This window comes from Vidua macroura, chromosome 7 (assembly GCF_024509145.1).
Source record: "Vidua macroura isolate BioBank_ID:100142 chromosome 7, ASM2450914v1, whole genome shotgun sequence".
In the NCBI taxonomy this organism is placed as follows: Eukaryota; Metazoa; Chordata; class Aves; order Passeriformes; family Viduidae; genus Vidua; species Vidua macroura.
Genome location: NC_071577.1, coordinates 20,533,434 through 20,554,074, shown reverse-complemented (window position 1 = coordinate 20,554,074; position 20,641 = coordinate 20,533,434). Strand labels below are relative to the sequence as shown.

The 20,641-nt window shown below is 37.1% G+C and overlaps 1 protein-coding gene across 3 annotated transcripts; it reads left to right on the top strand.

The window, feature by feature from the left end:
- Nucleotides 1-961: 961 nt before the first annotated feature.
- On the top strand, nucleotides 962-19,384 carry HAT1 (histone acetyltransferase 1). Of its 3 annotated transcripts, none has more exons than XM_053982963.1 (11): nucleotides 962-1,048; nucleotides 2,050-2,121; nucleotides 2,436-2,511; nucleotides 4,163-4,283; nucleotides 9,666-9,845; nucleotides 10,076-10,197; nucleotides 10,698-10,802; nucleotides 11,142-11,248; nucleotides 13,715-13,866; nucleotides 15,085-15,201; nucleotides 18,986-19,384. In XM_053982963.1, the coding sequence occupies exons 1-11, from the start codon at nucleotides 1,042-1,044 to the stop codon at nucleotides 19,151-19,153; spliced, it is 1,227 nt and encodes a 408-aa protein (XP_053838938.1). In that variant the 5' UTR covers nucleotides 962-1,041; the 3' UTR covers nucleotides 19,154-19,384. The 3 variants fall into 3 exon arrangements, with proteins under 3 accessions (XP_053838938.1, XP_053838940.1, XP_053838941.1); XM_053982965.1 differs by lacking the exon at nucleotides 962-1,048 and adding an exon at nucleotides 1,173-1,195; XM_053982966.1 differs by lacking the exon at nucleotides 962-1,048 and adding an exon at nucleotides 1,246-1,415.
- The last annotated feature ends 1,257 nt before the right edge of the window (nucleotides 19,385-20,641 follow it).

Sequence of the window (20,641 nt, the reverse complement as noted above, 5' to 3'; positions counted from 1 at the left end):
AACGTAGAACTAGAGGCCCAAAATCTGGCTGGAATTCAGTAACTTCTGATAGGGTCTTATAATCCTTTATCAGCAGAGCACACATATGCTTTATACTTCAAAACAAAAAGCATGTAGGCCGGAGTCTTAAGAAAGGGAAGGTTTATACTTTATTCTAGCAGTTCAGTCACAGTGCTTATAGAACCTGACTTAAATAATATTGCATACTTTGTCTTGCTGTGCTATTTCAAGGGCCCAACAAAGTGTCTTATTAGATGCCACTGGAAAAGGGCAGATTCTGGTACTCCTCAAATAACACAGACAGATATTAAACGAAATACAGTAACTGGTAGCTTATGATGTTGGTCACAAAACAATGACTCATTTTTAAATCAACTTTTCTCTGGTAAACAACTTTTTTTAGTTACATGTCAACAAAAACTTTCTGCATGTAACTTATGAGTTCATATACTACATATATGCCTATGTCCCAGCTGACAGCAGGAACAGTTTTGCTAGAAATCTGCCTATTTGGTAAGCACCTGACCACCCAAGCATCTTGTTCAACATATCCATAGGAAAAGCAAAAGCCAGGCACACAAGCAAAGCAAAATAAGGAATTCATTCACTACTTCCCATGGGTAGAAAGGTGTTCAGCCATCTGCAGGAGGGCAGGGCCTCATCACCTGCAGTAGTAACCTGGGAAGACAAACATCATCACTCCAAACATCCTCTCCCTTCTTCCTTCTTTTCCTCACTTTATATACTGAGCATGATGCCATCTGGTCAAAAATATCCCTTTGTCACCTGGGGACACCTGTCTCAGGTGTCTTCCCAGCCTTTCATTCAGCCCCAACACCTTTACCAGCGGGGCGGGGCCGGCCACGCGAGCCAGCGCGAGGCTCGAGGCAGCGCCGGGCATGCGCGGGGGCTGCGCGCGCCGCACGGGGCAGCCATTGGCTCCCCGCCGGGTGTCGGCGGGCGGAAGCGGAAGCGCGTGTGCGCGCGGTCTCATTTCCGCCGGGCGGGCGCGCGGGTTGATTCGCTGCGCGGGGCTCGGCCATGGCGGGTGAGTCCCGGCCCCGCGCTCGGGGAGCGGGAGCTGTCGGAGCCTCGCCGAGAGGGGCAGGGGGGCCCGGGGGTAGCGCCGTGACCGGGGCGCGGGGCCGGAGAGCTGGAGCTCGGGGCCGGCGGATGCGGGTGTAGACGGACCGCGGTGAGCGCGGGCGGACGGGGAGTAGGCTGTGAGGGAGGGGAGCCCGGCGGCCTCTCTGCCGCCCGACTCCCACGGTCCTGCTCCCGCGTGTCTTCGGGCTTATGGCCCCCGCGGTCTGGTAGTGTTAGACCAGAGCGTGTGTCCGTGGCCACGAGTTTGCTGGCGGTGGGCAGGGCGTTAAAAACCCGAAAGTGTTTTTACTTAAAGTTTGCTGTCTGAAGTAAGATGTAGAAGAACTTTCTTATGGCCCTTCTGAAATGAAGGGGGGCTATGTTTGTGAAGTATTTAGAACACACCTGAGATGAAACCTCTCCTGGCCTAGATTAGGCTTTGGAAATCATATGAAATACAGTTTATTTGCATTTTTCTTCCACATCCGTTCTGGAAGAGTACTGCTGGCTAAATAATTGCTAGTGGCGTACGTGCCACTGTAGGTCATTAGCAGCAGTTTATAAAATTGACTTAATGCAAACACTTGATGTTTCCTGACACGTGTCACTTATACCATGTTATACCGAATTCTTATTCAGTATAACATGTTATGAGTAACACATGTGAAACATATGTTTAATTTGTAGTAACTTAGAATACTTAATATTCTTATAGTAATGACTTTAATTTTTCAGGAACTAAAAAGAGATACTTGTATGTTTTCTAGTTCCAAAAGAGTGTGTGCGATAGATCTCTTTATCCTCTGTATTGATGTGCTGTGGCATATTGTAGCTGTTTTAATCTTTCTTGTTCAGTGGTTTTGTGTTGTGTGGGGTTTTTTTGGTTTTTTTTGTTTATGACCCTTTTTCTAATGCATTTTTTGAGTAATAATGACACCTCTTTAAAAAACCTTTTTTTTTCAGGACTTACTGCTATGGAGAAGAAGCTGGCTGAATACAAGTGTAATACAAATGAGGCAATTCAGCTGAAACTAGGTAATACCACTTTTTAAATATTGTACAAGTGATACTGAAGAATTCCAGTCTCTTCCTGTGAAATAGATACATGTATACATCTGTGTCAATTTCTCGGTTCTAGTCTGATTACTGATTTGATACTCCTAGATCACGTAACATGTATCTAAATTGTATAGGGTGCCTTGATTTTATTTGTATGCCACTCTCACATAGTTTCTTAACTAAAGTTGTCCGACTCTAGTGGAAAGGTGCATGAACAGCTAGCAGGGCTTCATGGGTAAACAAATGAAAGGTGGTGACTTGGTCATGCTCTATTCTTTTTACATTCTCAGTTCGCTTTCCTGAGGATTTGGAGGATGAGAACACAACATTTAATCCAGAGTACAGCCATCAAGTGTTTGGAGATGAGTAAGTCAAAGTTTACAGATTTAAACTAATAGGTTCCAAAGGGCAAATTTGTTTCCAAATCATTAAAGACTAAAACTTTTTGCTAATACAGAGTGCAAGGTAAGAAGTGCTGGCCTTGTGCTGCTGCTACATTTACTGACACAGGCCAGGATGCCTCTGGCCTTCGTGGCCACCTGGGCACACGCTGGCTCACTCATGTTCGGTCGATTGTCGACCTGCACCCCCAGCTCCTTTGCTGCTGTTCTTCCCCAAGTCTGTCACTTGTTGAAACCCAAGTCCAGCAGATAAACACTCCTGTCCAGCCTAGTGTTGTCTGCAGTCTGACTTGGGGAGCATTGAGATCACTGATGAAGACAATAAATGGGACTGTCCCCAGCACTGAGCCCTGGGGAACACCACAGGGGAACAGCTGTCTGGTGCATTTAACTCCATTCCTCACCACTCCTTGGGCACGGCCATCCAGACAGAGAAGTGTGCACCTGTTCAGGCCATGAGCAGCTGGTTTCTCCAGAGGAATGCTGGTATCAAAGTCTTTCCTAAAGTGTAGGTAGAAAAGTATTGTTTCTTTTATTTTGAGTATGCTGAATTAATTAGTGCTGAAATGTCATTTATTATTTTCAGTAGAGTGATATTCAACAATCTGGCCATAGATAAAAAAAAAGAAACAAACCAAAAAAACCCAAACAAACCTAAGGAGAATCCACCTGCATGTTTCTGTGGACTTCTTTAAGTAGTTGGTTTTTTTTCATTTCAATTTCCTTTTGAAAGCATTCTAAGTACTTCAGTTAGAATGAACTACATATATTAAATGTAATAAATTTGTTACACTATTAGTATCATTGACAATAATTATAATTTTAGTAATCAGAGAATTCTCCAATCTGTTAGTTTAGCAAAGAAGCAAATTCTTCTGGCACTTACATTTCAGATTCTAAATTATGAATGTACTACCATAAAGGAAAAATCCCAGAAAAAAAAAGTTTTAGATATGCTTTAATGAAAAAAAAAAAATTGGCCTGTTTCTTTGAACATTATTATTTTCTGCATGTTCTTTTCAGAAAATAAATTATCTATTCTTCATAAGAGTATAGAGTTTGTGTTCAGGCAGCTTGTATTTTCAAACTGTAAAAAAGGCTTTTCAATTCTATACTTCCTTTTGCATGTACTAATTTCTGGTTAGATTGGATAACTAAATAGAAACTGTCAACTAAAAACTCTACAATTTGCTATACCTTGTACATTATAGATTGAAGTAGTTTACTCCAAAATATTGTGCTACACTGGAAAGTAATTTTTAATAAATATTAGCAATCAATTAATGTAAATAACTGTTAATGAGTTAAAGCTGTTGAAAAGCATAAAAACAGTATGAGCTGTTTCAGGTATTCTCTCTTGAGCTGTCACAGTAAGGACACAGGCACTGCCTTACTGAGTTCAGAATATTTCCACTAGAGGAGTGAAGTAATAGAAGCAGTGTAAGGCATTATCTCTGTCTAAATAATACTCATCCAGTTTGATTCCCTTTTCCTAACAGGAAGCTTACTTTACCTTACTGGGAAAGATTATGTGAATGTCACATGAAATGAAGCCCCTGTGATGTGAATGTTTTGTTGTGTATCAAGTTCCTGGTTGTTATTTTCTCCTTTCTCAGTGAAGTTGCTTTTGGCTACAAGGGACTGAAGATCCTCTTGTATTACATTGCTGGAAATCTGTCAACGCTCTTCCGCATTGAATACACATCAAAAGTGAATGAAAAGTTTGACTGTGTGGAGGTAAGTGCAGGTCTGCTTCGGTCTTTAACATAACATTGAGGTGGTTTACTTCAGTTCTAGGTTTACTAATTGCCCAGCTAGACATGGTTTATATTAAAAGGAAAGAAACAAAGCTTCACTTTGCTAAGCTAACAAAAAGGTTTGAACTTCATTTCCTATTCCCTGACAACAGTACAATCAAAATTGTGTCAAACAGAACAGTCAGATGTGAGGTGTTGATGCCAAAGCCAGCTCCACAAAATAAACCTCAACTTGACAAGTCTGTATCTTCATATTAACTGTGACCAGGAGGAGGACTAGTACTTATGGGGTTAATGATGAAGAGAATCACTGAAAAGAAAAAAGAGGTTTTCTGTAAGAACTTTATGAGATAGTATGCTTGACTGTGTCTCTGTAAACATGGAGAACAACTAGGGCAGAAAAGAGATTATAAACTTTTGTACGGGTATCATGTATGCTTTACATCTTTCTTAAAGGAATGTGATAATGCAATTACCTGCAGGGTTTTTGTTTGGTTGTTTCTTCTTTTTCCTGCAGGTTTTCTGAGCTTATAAAGTACTTGTAGGATAGATTTTTTTTTTTTCCTCTCCTGTCTGTATGTTCTCCAAATATGACTTCAGACTGCATTTAAGTTACTACTTTCAAATTCATTGGAGTTTATTTAAATAATTTCAAGGAAAGGCCTATTGTAAAAGGAGAAATACATTGGAATGACTTCATTAAAATGATTTTAAAGATTTGCCCTTCCTTGTTTTGAAGGTGTATTAGAATATAGTCAGTTCAACAGGCTAAGTTCCTGGACATATCTGAAATACTTTATAGGCTAGAGCAACATGTCTTAGGAGTGAAAGGTCATGCTCTTCAATCTTAAGAAGGACTTTTTGAAAAAAGGAAAGGAAAAAGGAAAAAAAGGAAAGGCTGTTGGCCGTATAGTAAACATATTAAAATCAAATTGTCCAATCTTGCTATAATTTCAAAATAGAACAGGAATCTGCCCCATAGCACCTTTTTACTTCATCTATTTTCTGTACAAATGGGAAACCCTGTTTACTTCTCTGGAGGTCTAAACAAGGTCTGTCTTGCCCTATGCACACTGCAATTTTTTGATTGATCAAAATGGTTGCTTTTTTCAAGGCCTGTTTCCTATACTGAATTTTTCCTCCAATTCCTTTAGGGACTGAGATGGGGACAAAAAAGATCTTTTTGAGCAGCACTTGTTTGCTTTCCAGGGCATTTACATGCCTTGACTGAAGGGGAAGAATGTGGTTGCTTACCTGTGTTTCCCTTAGTGTTACTAGTACTGTACAGTCAAATAAGCTGCTTATATTGCTATATCTAAACATATGTAGAAAAAAATACGTAGTCAGTCTTCTGCATTTGTATTTGCTGTCAGTTTAACCAGCCTAAGATAGCTCATTTGCGGAGGTTAAAATATCAGCTGTCATTACAGCAGGATGTTGATTTGAATGTGTATTAACATTTACTTTTCTAAGTTAACTATTTGTTGACCTCTCCTCCTTGATGATAATTACACTAAGATGCAGACTATCTGCCACACATGACAGATAATCTTGTGCTGTGAATAGATGGCCTTTAGGAAAGGACAGCAGTTTCTGCCTTTACTCTAACTGGTTACAAGCAAGTTGGTATTAATGCTCCACAAAGTTATTCACAGCTGAGGATTTTGTACCCAGATACCCATACAAGCTCATTCAACAGCAGGTGGTTTTATTCTGTAATACTAAGTTTGGTTTCATTACTGCTGAAGCAGCTGCTGCTATCCCTGCTAGGGACTGACAGAAATACTCATCCCAATACCACTGGTTGTTTTTTCTCCAAGATCTTTTTCAACATTCGCGATACAGTCCTGAAATATCAAAAGGCAGAAGTCCAGTCATATTTATGAATCTTAACATGGTTTAGATCCATCTTTAAGGAGATTATATTACTGGGGAAGGCTCAGCAAAGTATGATCATGTTTTGAACAGAAGCTGGCACTTCATTTAGTGAAAGTAGACAAAATTTATCCCTGGAATGGAGTTAATTCTTTCAAATAACTGAAGAGAAACTGCTTTCTTCTAGTGTAAATATTAATAGCAATGACCTCTGAATTGCTTGTTGCATTGAGATTTGCAGCTGTTCCAATATCTTCCTTTTTTCTGCATTTTATGATGGGATAGGTGTAAAGTATTTCACTAAACTCTCTATCTTGCTTTGCAGCTAGTGTGTGCATTTTCTTTATACAAAAGTTAATTTAAAAGTATTGTTTCAATATTTGGTTCTTTTGTTAGGTAATACTGCTGATCACTCAATTTATCCCCTCTGAAGTATGTACATACAATTTTTAGAGAAATTCAACTCTCCAATATGCTTCTATAGTTATTTTAATTTAAGTCACTTTGAAACAGCATCTACATGGTATGCAAATGTCATAGCTGCCTATTAGTTCAATAATTTCTAAATTAAAATTACTCAGAGTCAAATGTGATGTATGAAGAGACATTACCCACTTAAGCAGTCCTACTACAAATTAAGTGCAGTTACAAGCCCATACCAAATTTCCTGTCATCACCTTACATGATTCTGATTGTGAAGGTAATATATTACAGACAGCACTTCCATTAACCATAAGCTTAACAACTCTTGGCTGGCTTATTTCAGGTTTTTGCATACTTCATTGTAAGTTGCTTTGCCTGTGTTAAACATTGCTGTAGTAGTCAACAAGATTGTTTTACTGAAGAGAAATTTGTGTGCATCCATTCCGGTTGGTAAGATCTGAGTGTCTTGCTCTGATAAAAAAAAATTAGCCTTTCACCAATATCAAAGAAATGCACAAGGGAAGGCAGTAAACACATTTTTGTAGCTCTTTGGATTATGGGCACCTCAGAGGGAAGTGTTTGAAAAGGACTTGCCAAGTAATGGATGTTTCCATTTAGAAGTACAGGTTTTAATGAAATAAATTATTTTTACATTGTTGACTATTGCGATTCCAGTATTTCAGGTCTTATTAACTGAAAATTGCATGGCTTAAACTTCTGGCACTGCTCAAACTGAGGATTCTGGGATTTGCTCTGTAAGAAGGAGAGATCCTGTTAACCCTAAAATTGAAGACTGTGTTTTCTTGTGTCATACCCCATGCCAAGGGGAGAGAATTTTTAGGAGGCAATAGGTGAAAATTTGTTGTAGTCATATAGAATCAATCTAGTGCTTTATTTGCTAAGACTGTGGTACATTTTAATTCTTTCTGCTGTATTGAAAACAAGACTTCTCTGATGGCAGCCAGTGATGGATGTGATATCTTACAGGCTTTGTGCAGGTCGCAGTTTGGCTTCCTTCTTACCACTAATGAAGAAACTTAGAAATGTGAGAGGAAGCAAAATTACTTAAACATTATGTACATAGCACTTCCTGCTGTATATTCACCCTTTTTAGATATCGTCCACATGTCATCTGTGGATGACGGTTTTTTTGTACTGTTGCATGGAAATACTATTTTAATTCTGGATTATTTTTGCATGCTTATTCAGCTATATAAAATGCAAATTGCTACAGATACTTGTGATTTCTTACAGCTCTGTCAGTAGTGCAGACGTAAGAGCTGTGTAAACAATGCATTTGCACAATTTTAAAAAAGGCATTTCTAAATTGTGTTCCATATAAATATGTTTTTTAATGTAATTCATTGATTCGGAAGAAGTGGCTGGTTTTGTGTAATCCTTTAAATCAGTAAGTGTAAAGAAAACATTTTGGCTAATACTGGTTTATGAAGAATGGCGAAGGCACCAACAAATTATCTTTGTTTGGAGAATGAAATGAGCGTAAAGACTACACGTTTTTACCGAGTTCCTACAACCATGTATTGTAGAGCTGTATTTTAACTGCTTAATAGCTCTCTCTCCAAATATAAATATAAATGTTGGTAGTACCAAACCATTAAGAATAAAACTTGTTTTTGCTGAACTAAGTCTATCCTTCTCCACAGTAAAAATGTAACTGAATGATAAAGTGCTATTCATTTGCAGGTGCATTGCTTCTGCTTAAGGGCCCATGGTTGAAAGGACAGGAATTAGTAGCATGTTGTATTAGCCTTTTGTAGTGTGTTTTGTTCTGAGCATCTTAATTTCCCTGTTTTGAATGCTAAGTAGCAAGAGTCTTGGTTTTGAACTAATACCCATCATGCATGTAAACGGTGTGAAAGAGCTGCTTAGTAAGTTAACACAAAGTGTTCTTGTGTCCGCCCTTGTGGAAATAGATACAATACAAACATTACAGCTGAACTCACGGCAAACTCCATTAAGTAAAAACCTGGATTCATTGTCCAGAGGAAAGTTTGAATTGAATGTAAGCTCATTTTGTTGAATGTAATGTCAGGCTTTTAGAGGTTGTATTGAGGAGTATGGTTTTGTTAAGTTGAGACCAATTCATTAAGTTTTATTGCCTGGTGAGAAGCAGTAATACGTTATTGTGAAGCTTCATCAAATATTCATGGTTAAAAAGAAGTAGTAAATGCATTCAATCAAGTGGTCTTTTGGAGGTCTGAAAAGGATTATGAAGTCTGCTCAGCTGATAGTCTCTAACTTTGGCTATCTGAAAAGAGTAATCTCTGAATTAAATTTTGGTGTCAGAATATTTTGTCTTCCACAGTACGTTAGACTACAGGTCAGATTTGCTGACAGTATTCAGAAGTTGTACTATTTTATGTCAAACTTTGTTTTCAAAACTTTCTTTTATTAGAATGCAGGATGTGGTTGTCTGAGTTTGTACTGTTTTGCAGCTGATTCTATAGACAGGCATTTCAAGCAGGGGGCCGTAAGAATGCCAGAGTGTGCTAGCTGTCACTTTCCTATTTGGGAGCTCCCGTTTTTGGTCTTTGTCCCTTTTTATCTGCTTAGTTCTGCATCACCTAATACCTCTTGTAAGCTGCTTGTTTGGGAACCTGAGTTCTACGAGGCTGTGTAGCATAGCATAATCTTGGTGAATTGCTGTCTAGAAAGTCTTGGCTTCTGAGCATGCTGCGTTTGCAGAATAGCTACCAATGCTCTTAGTCAAGCTTGAACAAATATAACAATCTCTAAACAGAAAAATGTTTGTGAACTTTGCTATAACCAAGAGCTTTTTGATGCTTAAAAAGGCTGGATTGTGACATTTCTGATCTCATGAGTGCAGCTCCTTTACTTGTTGGAAGATCACTAATGAACAACAAGAATGCTTGCTTTTTCTTTTTTCTCTTTCCTTTTTGGTTTTTTAATTACTGGTAGATATAGTACCATTGATATAGTACCATGGTAGATATAGATATATTAATTTCTTAAACACAACAGTGACATCAATACTGTCTTTTTCTAATTTTCCACCAATCCTTCCCCTTTTTGTAACCTTCAGGCAGATGATGTGGAAAGTAAAATTAGAGAAATCATTCCGCCTGGTTTTTGCACAAACACAGATGACTTTGTGTCTCTGCTGGAGAAAGAGGTAAACTTCAAGCCCTTTGGAATGCTGTTGCACACATATTCTATCCATAATGAGGAAGCTGGTGAAGATATAGCATATCAGATATACAAGGTATGAAAAAATAAGTTAAGCTTCTGCTTTTGAGCAACCAAATTCAGCTTTATTTTGTAGAGATGCACCTTCTGTAGTGACTCAACTGTAGTGTATAAATACTATAATTTTACCCATTTGTAAATCACTAACATACTTTTTTATATCAGTTAATTTAATTAGGTTTTTCATAGTTTTTCCTCTTGCATCTGTGATAGGGTTCACCTGACTTCTCCTGGCTTTTTCCCTAGGCTGACATGACATGTCCAGGCTTTCGAGAATATCATGAAAGGCTTCAGACGTTCTTGATGTGGTTTATTGAAACTGCTAGCTTTATTGATGTAGATGATGAAAGATGGAACTACTTTCTAGTGTAAGTACAGTTCTAAAGCAACAGTGGACCTTATTACCTCCACAAAGCCTGCATTTTAATTGTGGCTGGCCAATTATTGGAGCAGTATAATGATATTTTTCCCAGGAAAGAAAAAACATTGTTTATGAGGCTTGAGTTTTCCTCCATTATGCTTTGGGAAAGCTTGAGAATAGAGCTGAATTAAATGCTGTTGTCCGTTAGAGCCCTGAATGTAGGCTTAAACAGTAAAATGAGCTTTGCCTGTGTTTTCTTTTACTTGCCACCTATTCATCTTTATAATAGGCAAGTGCACTGAAGTGCTGTAAAGAGGTCTGATTTATCCAAGTTGCTGCACACCAATTAAGTGAATTGTACATTCAGAACATAGCAGGTGTACCCATTGGGCCCTCACAGAGTAGCTTGCTGACACTGAAAATTCAGTTGGAGAATGGAAAAGAAAATGGACACTGCATGGGAGCGCAACTGTAATTGACCTGCTTGGCTTTCTGTTTTATCTGCAGATTTGAGAAGTATAATAAGGATGGAGCTACGCTCTTTGCGACCGTAGGCTACATGACAGTCTATAATTACTATGTGTACCCAGACAAAACCCGGCCACGTGTAAGGTAATTGGCGGTGTAACTCGTGCCTTACCTTTTATTTCAGAAGAGGGAACTGCTGAAGTTCCCAATACTTGTTTATAATAGTGTTGATTTGTTTAAAAAAATCCCCATTATTAGCTGTCTGTGCACTGATTTTTTTTTTTCATTGTTCCCTTCTTGAAGCGGGGGGAATCTCAAACAAGTTTTGAATATTTCACAATTTTAAGATGCTGTTAAAAACTACATTTTAACTTGAAGATTGCACATACCTTAATCTAAAATGAAATACTGTTTTGTTTTTAAGACTTCACATTGTTTCCAAATGCTTGCATTTGAACTGAAAATGCATTCCTTTGTCTGTAGCCAGATGCTGATCTTGCCACCATTCCAAGGAGAAGGCCATGGTGCTCAGCTGCTTGAAACAGTTCATAGATACTATATGTCTTCTCCTACAGTACTTGATATAACAGGTTTGAATTATGTTTTTAATAAGGCACTTTATAGGTTGTTAGCCCACAAGCTAACTTTTATGTTCATTTGTGTGAATTTAAAGCCTTTTGAAGATTTAGCTTCTGCTCAGTTCAGGATTAATAGTACTCTAGTTTACAGAAGTGTATATGGTGTAGCTTCTTAAATACTTAACTCAGAGAACAGCACACCAGGAAAATTCAATCCCTAGTGTGAACGGATTACCAGCTAATTAACTATTTATTGTGAGATACACAGCTGAGTTTGCCAAGAGAGCAGGCTTTGTAAATTCCTTGTTCAATTGACCCCTATTAGCCAAAACTCAAACTTGAGGGGAGACACGACGCACCTAACTAAAATAGCATATTTAATATTAGTGTGCAAGCTGATATTTTACAGACGGTAAGAGTTTGTAGAGAACTTGTTCTCTAGGAGCACGTATTGTTGGCTGAAGGTATCCATGATATTAGATGTGTGTGCACAAATACCTCAAAACATAAGATTGTGGAAATGGCAGGTAAAGGGTCCATGTGAATAACAAAACTAACATTGAAAATTGTCACGGGCCTGACATCAGTCCTGTGGTTTCAAGTCTAGTATAGGAAGAAATGCAGTTCAAACACATGTTTGTCATTTAATTCTATGTGTATGCTTATCTTGGTTATAAATAACTCTCCATTCTAATTAAAACCCAATAGACTACTTGCTTTCATAATGTGTTGTTGCCAGATCATCATAACAAAATAATCCACCTCATAATTTCAATCCAGTTTGTGGGAACCTAAGAAAGTATACTTTAGTTCATGCAGCAGGAACTCATGTGCATCATGCATTTTTCTTTTTAATAGTACAAACCTTTACATAGCTCTTATAATTGAGGATGAGCAAAGTCTTAACATGCTACTGCATAAATCCTATGACATGTTCATGGGTCAGTGCCTTAAGTACAGGGTTGTAGCAAACAGTAAACGTGCACTAAAACTTTGGTCCATTTTTTGGGAAGTGAAGCTGGAGAAGGCTTGCAATATTCTACATGGCACACAAGTTATGAAAGTTAAGACTCTTTGAGAAGTATTTATTGTCCTTTTTGAGGGGAACAAAGGACTTGTACTGTCTTAATATGGGCAGGATATTTAGTTAAATATAATCTCAAATTGTGAAATAAAGCCTTTATTAAGTTCTGTAAAGAGGAAATTAAGATCTAGTTAATTATTTTGAAAAAGCTAATTTACTAATTAAAATTATTTCTGAGTTTCACGTTTGCAGCAAATACTTTGTTCTGCTTATACCTTGCCATCATGACACAAGCAAAATGTATGCTGCTAGTGCTTACTGGACAGAAACTGCCTCATTCTTCTTTTAACTACTCTGAGTGCAAAAGAATGAATCAATTTACTTTAGTGCACTTCTCCAATCTCTTTAGCAGAATAAGTGCTATAAGGCTTGCCATACAAAATTAGGGAAGTCGTGCACAATATATTTTAACCTAACCCAGAAAAATAAATTGTTGGTTGTGCAGTGCCACATACACCACGTGGCAAAAGCTTCTATCCCAGTCCTTCTTGGTAGCTTTGTTTTGCTTTTAATCATCCTGAAACTGCAAGTTTTAACTATTTACAGTGTACCTCAAAACTAAAGGAAAACACAGCTGAGATGTAAGCTGGTTAGAAATAAACTCCACAATGCTAGCTCCCAGGAAAATGAATGTTGAAGGGGAAGCATGGCCCTGCTACTTGTTTCTAGTGAGCTTGTCTAAAGCAAGGAAAAAAGAAATATACTCACAATGTTGTACATATGTTTCCTTCTGCATTAAATAGTTGCATATGGCCTCATATTGATCTTAACTATGGCTAGTTTTCCATTTCAGTGGTTTTTCTATAGCAACAGTTTTGATAGCTATGCCCTCTTTTTTTTAAGTAAAATGAAAGTAACCTGAAATCATGATCAGCTTTTGCTTAGGTCCCTTCAGCCTTTTAATTTTGGATAATCTTGTCCTTTGGCTTCTTGTACCTTTTTGTGCCTTCCCTGCTAACAAGACTAACTCCTGCTCAATACATGTCTTCAGCTAGTTTACTTGTATACAATAGGATATTTTCACTAATCTTTTCCCACATTTTCCCTTTTGTTTGTGTTTTAGTAGTTCTACTACTGTCAAATACAGAATAGATACAAGAAAAAAGGTTTAAAGGCTTGTCTTTTTCCAAGGAGTTAAATGGCTTTAAACAAGTCTGTTTCATAATGCATATGTACACAATATGTACAGCACTGCAAAATATCAGAAGCTTCTCTTAATGTGACCTGTTTGTCTACTGTCAAACATCAAAACCTTTGATAATAGTGCTTACAATTAATCACGGTTGTTTATATACTGATGAATACTGCATCTGCTTTTGTTTTCCACAGTTCTTTATAATTACATAACAGAGATAAAACAAATAATTCTGATAAGCTTTTTTTATTCTTTCTAGCTGAAGATCCATCTGAGAACTATGTGAAGCTTAGAGACTTTGTTCTTGTAAAGCTCTGTCAAGATTTGCTTTGCTTTTCCCCAGTAAAGTTAATGCAAGGTTTCAGTCAAGAAATGGTGACGGAAGCGCAACAAAAATTGAAAATAAATAAGGTATTAAATCAGTACCGTTGTAGTTGGACGTATTCTTACCAAACTAGTACAATACAACTTAATCTTAGAGAGAGACATGGAATTTACACACTTGCTTATTTTGATACTTGTTAAGGATGTATCAGGAGATATATGGTTCATGGTTTTAGGTAAATGCCTTTTTTACCTACAAATTCTACTGTAATAGAATTTGACGTGGTTTTTATTTCTTTCAAGGGTGTTGCTTTGGGAATGCAGAATGCTAAAGTGGCAAACAACTTACTAGTGCAACTCTAAACACTTGGAGAACTAAAGAGTTAAATTGAACAATTAAATTTGCTGGTAATCTTGAGTTATTAAACTCATTTTTGAGTACGGTAGTGAAATAGCAGAGTTGTTTAATTTAAAATGTATTTGAGTGTGGTGTACTGAAGACTTTAAACCATGAGGGATGGGCAGTGTGAAGCCATATTCAGATGTGTTCATGAAAATGGTATAGCTTATATAAGGAAACTACATCTGCAGCCTTCTGTATTTTAAGTCTGAAAGAATAAATAAATTTCATTTGTTTTTTTAACAGTATATAAACATGTGGTAGTGTAGCAAATAAACCACTTTATTTTTGTTGTGTTGTTCAGAAAAAAATACTTGATCTTAAATGCAAGTTAATACTAATATAGTAGCAACATAATTTTCTCCCCAGATGTCGTACTTTCTGATCCTGATACCAAAAGCACTTCAGTTTTTCCATTTACTAATTAATTTTCTTCCCCAGTAAACAGAAAAGTTTAAATATTGTTGTTTCATTTTCATATTGATAACTTTCAGGGGGCCTTGTGAAGGGCAGTAGATAGGGCAGTAGATACATGTGGATTAATTAGCAAAGTGGATACTGCTTGGTATTGCTTTACGTCACTCTAGTTCAAGTCCTTGTTCTTAGAAGTGTTTTTGGACTCACTTTTGGGCTTTCTGCTGTTCGCTTACAGCAAGTCCTTGAAGCACCTCTATGGCTGGTGCAGCACCTGAGAGATCAGACACTGGGTGCATGGTAAAAAATGGTTTTCAAGTCAAAAGAAAAATGTTTATTCACTGAACTCACCAGATAGGACAGATTTATCCTTGCCCTGTCTTCTGATTAGATGAAGAATTACTCTAGTATTTCAGTATTTCTGCACTTGGAGTTCTGTTGCATGACCTCTTTATTCAGATGTGGTTTTTATTCTCCTTTCTGTTCATTAGCAACACACAAGACGAGTTTATGAAATTCTCCGATTGCGTGCAACAAATATGGGTGATGCAGAACAGTCCAGAAGCTATCGGTTGGATGTTAAAAGAAGACTGATTGGGCCCTATAAGGTGTATATGACTTAAGTATCATTTAATATTTATTTCAACGCTAATTATACTTGATTTTACTTTAATTTCCATAAATGTAGTTGATGCCAATTATGCTGCCAATCAACTACTGTTAGTAATGCAGTGTTCAGCTGACATATATACAGATGCAGAGGACATTTGTACATAGCAGCACTGAAGATCCTGTGTTTGACTCCTGACTGTTTCCTGCCCAGTTCCAGCAGGAGGTTACTATTAAGCTTATGCTATCTAACTACAAGTGGCATTATGCCCAGGTAGGTTTAAGGGGAGAAATGGTCAATTTCTTGAAGAGGTTGAAAACATACCTTAAATAGACAAGCCAGAAATTTGAAGAGAGGTAAAGTTTACACTGCAGACTAGGTATAGTTTAGATTCCTGTTCTAATTGTTTGCTAGGTCTTAAGAAAACAGCTTGCTAGAAGTAATTAAGTCACGTCAACATAGGACCAACACCATCCAGATGGAATATAAAATAATACCAGCAGTAAAATTCAAGCAAGTATTAAACATTGTACCAAGTAATTTTCTTAGTTCCTATTATTTATGCATTCTGGATTTTCAGTGTGGTTGGTCTGTGTTGCATAAACTGACCCTTTGAGGTATGGATTTTTAAAATTATATCTTAGTTGCAAATGGCATCAGTCTTTGTATCAAGAGTCAAAAAGGCCACAAATAAATCTAGAGTTATTGCTGTAACTAGCATGTTAGCTAATGTTGTCAGTTAAATACTTGCCAAGCAAAGTACTTGAGAAATCAAAATCCTGCATGTAAAGGTAGACAAGAGCACGAGGAGTACCTTGATTAGTTTGAAAGCCCTCCTAAAGCAGCATTTACCCTGTTATTCCAAAACAGCAAAACTTTGCTTGTAGTCGTGTTGTGCTTACAGGGGCTGTTAGTAGAAATGAGAGGCTAGCATTGTATTACTAAATACCTATCTGATCTGGTGATAACTTCATGTCATGCTGAGTGCCAGAACCTTAATCAAAACATGCTCTCTTTTACGAGTGTCTTCTCATTTGCTAAACTTCACTCAGTGTCCACTACAAATAAGGTGATTTTTCAGCAACTGTTTTTCATTACTATTACATGGTTTCAATTCACTCGCTCATCACTGAGGTCCTGTAGGCGAAATCCAAAATTTCATAAGCAGCTTCAATTCTAGTGCTTCTAGCAGGTGTTTCTACTTCAGTCTTTGCACACAATAAGTGCATGGATAATGACTGGATTTTGTATCGCTAAATATGCAATATTGCTATGGTAGAACATTGCATTTTTAGATTTATGTTATTTCAATGTGGATTCAAAAGAATCCTTAAAGAACCAACTCCTTTTTTCCCTGATTTTAAATTTCATGTTCTGAAATAGTCATCTTGTTTATGGTAGTTCTACCTAGTAAATAGCTTACTCATATACTCATTTTAAACAATTTCCAATAAATTTTAGTCACATTGCCATTTTCAAAAAGTTTTCAGAAATGTAATGAAACTAACTTTTAGTATAGAGAGGGTAATTCTGAGGGGGGAACCAAATTTTATAAACATATAATCGGGGATATTACTGCATACTCTAATACTGGTGTCATTTTATTACATAAACTGTTTGATGGCTTCATTTGAACAGTGCTGTACAGATGTAGAATAATTCTAAGTTGATACTACCTTAGTTTAATAAAAATGGTATTCCATCTTAGAATTACTTCCTGGCTAACAGTAGCAGTGAAAAAAACTATATGTAGAAACCTCCAGGGAAGAAGATGCAATAGATCTATTCCCCTGAAGTCATTACATTAGCAAGGAGGTGGTTGCTAAAGCTACTGAGACCTTTATGCATGTGGCATGACTAGATTGGGATGACTGATGCAGCTGGGTGTGTTGTTCTCTGTATAAGTAGTATTAATACAGGAAAGAAAAGATTTGGTATATTAATTAACAGGGCATCACTCCAAGGTAGTTTAAAAGCGTGAGCAGCTTGTGAAATTTCAGTTTCACTGTGGCTTCTCCATTTCTGACAAACTCTGCATTTTATTAGTAGATTGTGCTGGTAGACATATCTCCTTGATCATGTCTTTGTTCTTTATGTCATCCCTCTTGGAAGTAAATACCACTGCTGTACTGCTTTTTGTAATTGTTATACTTTGTTTGCTACTTGAATATGCTTATCTGCCCAGCCCAACAACTTGCTCACAAAGAATCCTCTTGAAGCTGCCCAGGTAAAATGTTACTGATGGCAGTTTTCAAAATCTTGTGTACCTGGATATGCTTGTTGTATATTTGGAGAGGGGAAATGGATATTGAAACAACTGGTTATCTGAAATGTGCAGAGAGTTTGCTCTTTAGCAGGAATCTGGAACTCAAAGATGGCCTAATGGTACAGTATCGCATGTAGTGCGCATTTAAAAGATGGTACCCTTTTTTCAGAGCTAATGTTTATAATCTAAACAAACGCCCCTGTTAATCAGGCAGACTTTGAATTAATTCTAGAATAAAGCTTTAGTTGTTCCACTGACAGAAGCTTGGCCAGAAGGTACTCATCTCTATTTTCATTTGGGCAGCTCATCATATGTTTTGAGTATCTTACTCATTTTGACTACGCAGAGGTAATGTGAATCTAAAATTTAAGCACCTATGCTGTTTTTCACATCCTTTCAACAAGGAAAGGCTTCTTGATTGTTGGCCAGAAATGTGCTTGAACACCTCATCAGGACTTAAGTACAGAACCTCCTTTTCTGAACTGAACTTTGCCTATCTGTGGAATCTTTGGGATATTGTAAAAGTTTTTCTGGTATACTCATTTACAGTTTACTGTATCTCCACTCCTCCCTCCTGACTCTCAGCATCAATCACAGAATGAAAACAAATACTCCTTTGAGAGATAAACGTAAAATTAAGAGCACAAAAGTGCTTTGATTTTGAGACTGTTAGAAATAGAATAATTTGGTGAAATTTTGTTGTTTTAATACATTCATTCTATAGGTATTGCAAAGATATATTGGTAAGATGTCAGGCATATATAATACCTTTTTTAAAATGAAGTGTTGAATGATATTCTGGTTTTACAAAGCTAGAGAAGACTGAAGAATGAAAGTACCTGAAGAACTGAATAGTTCAGAAATAGGTATCACCTACATAAAAGTATATCTGGGTAAAGAAAATAGAAAAGTATTTTGAGGTGTTTTTAAGAAACGGGTAAAAACCACATGTGACAGAACAAGGACAACTCATCATCTTCCTGTACAAATATGTTTATGCTTATAAATAATCTTACTGCTTTTCAGTGCTGTTACTGCTAGTCCCTGGTAACTTGAATAACTTGTAAGAGTTTGTGAAACTTTTTCTGTGTATTGGAAGCTTAAAATTAATTTTTGATAGTCAGTTATAGGGAAATTATTTGGCTGAACAGTCACGTAATGGGACACCAGTGTAATTAATGTTAATGTAGGACTAAATATTCTGGTGAGATTTCTACAGTCAAGTTTTTCGTGCCATACATCTTCAGTAGTGGGTGTACTGTTAGACATAATCTGTTTGGTTAAGGTAACAAAATTCCTCCCTTCTCTAGCTCATGGGCAATAGAGGAACTTCAACAGCCTTTAACAGAACAAATATGGTACTGATCAAACATGGTTACTGCTTCTCTTGGGATTAGGGGCATCTTAAAGAACTAGATACTGAAATAGAATAAATTTTAATGAAATACCATAATGAAATACCATATTCTTGATAATTACTGGCTGTGTTCAAACTACTGTTTGTTTGATTGCTTAGAAAAAACAGAGAGAACTTGCCAAGATGAGAAGGTGTCTAAGACCAGAGGAGATGACTAATCAGTTGAACCAAATAGACCTAAACTTGCAACGCGAACAGTTAGAAGAGAGCTTCCAACAGCTTGTTTCAGATTACCGAAGAGTCCTAGAACGACTTGCACAAGCATGAGGATCCTACTTGTACAGGAAACTTGCAGAGATCTATACAGTGTTGTAAAACACATCCTTAATTGCCACTTAACTGCAAAAAAAATCTCATGTGACGTTTTAATCACATTAAAGATGACTTGTGTTCCTGTGCATTTTTAATATTTTCTATTTTTGTGTTGTAGATTTAAAAATGTTGTACTTTAGGTTTTGGGGCACTTCTTGATGAAATAAAAAAATGTAGATTCTCAGATACAGTGTTACTTCAATTGTATGAATTTTCTTTTACCCTTTTGTTTTGATCAAGACTTAATAGATAGTAGAATAGCAAGTTAATATATAAATCTAAGCAATCTCAAATTTCTCCTAACTTGGTTCTCCTCAGGCTGTTCTCCATGGATCCTGTTGTACAGTGTAGGGCCTGTGCAGATTTAATGTCATGAACAGGTGACAAGGTTGGTTCTGTGGCCTCGGGTGTTTCCTGTGTACAGACTCTTTACCTTTTGCTAAAAGTGGATCCTGCTGCTGAAAGTGAACACACCCATTCTGTTTAAGCCTCTAAAATGCCTCAAGCACATTCTTCTTCAAACCCCCAAATTTTCAGGTTTCTGATTTTCAGGAAGAAACCTCACACCTCGGGAACCAGCCAAGACTTTGTGAGGACTCCAAAAACACTTCTACTAGTGAAAGAAACAAGTCTGTAGGAAGCAACCACCTTTATCTAGTTCCTTGGTTCTGTCTGCTATCCATTACTTCTCAGACCTGCAGTTAGTTCATAAATATCTTGTCTGTCCTCCCTCAAAGGAATAAATTGTTATCTTTTCTGGTAGTTCAGGCTTTAGAGGATTTAATCTGAACAAGGATCATTGAAATTTATTAACTATGTTTGATGGTCCTAATGGGATTCAGGTCTAGCTTTCAAAACTGGAGCTTGTAGGTTGACAGTTCTCCACTATCTAATGTGATGTGGAGGAAGTGAAATAATTTTTAAATGTGGGATTTTTTTTGTATTTTCTATTAAATGATTATTAGAAATTTTAAATCCAGATAAGGGTATCTTGGCTGTATGGTACATCTTTCATCAATATTCCTACTGTAGTAGCCAAATCTATTAATCAATAGTAACAATTGCTAAAAGACCTTTCCTGGTAATAATAGTAAGGCTGAGGTTAAGTTAGGGAACTTGGGGTTTGTTTCTTTTCTGTGGATGGTTTTGGGTTTTTATTGAACATGTTCAGATCTTGGTGATAAATGAGAATTGGGAAAGCTGAACTGAAGAACTGTGCTTAAATTTGGTTCCTGTGTAGAGGTCCAAGATATTTCTGGGGTAGCCTGCACTAACAACCCCTGAGCTTAAACCATTGAAGAAACTGTAGGACTGACAAGAAGAAACGCTGCCTAATGGGCTGATTGCCCACTTAGAAATTCCTGAGCCAAAAAGCACAAAAATGCTTTCCTTTATCACAATTTCCTTTTCCTATTCACAAATAGCAAAACTTCTCTCACACAG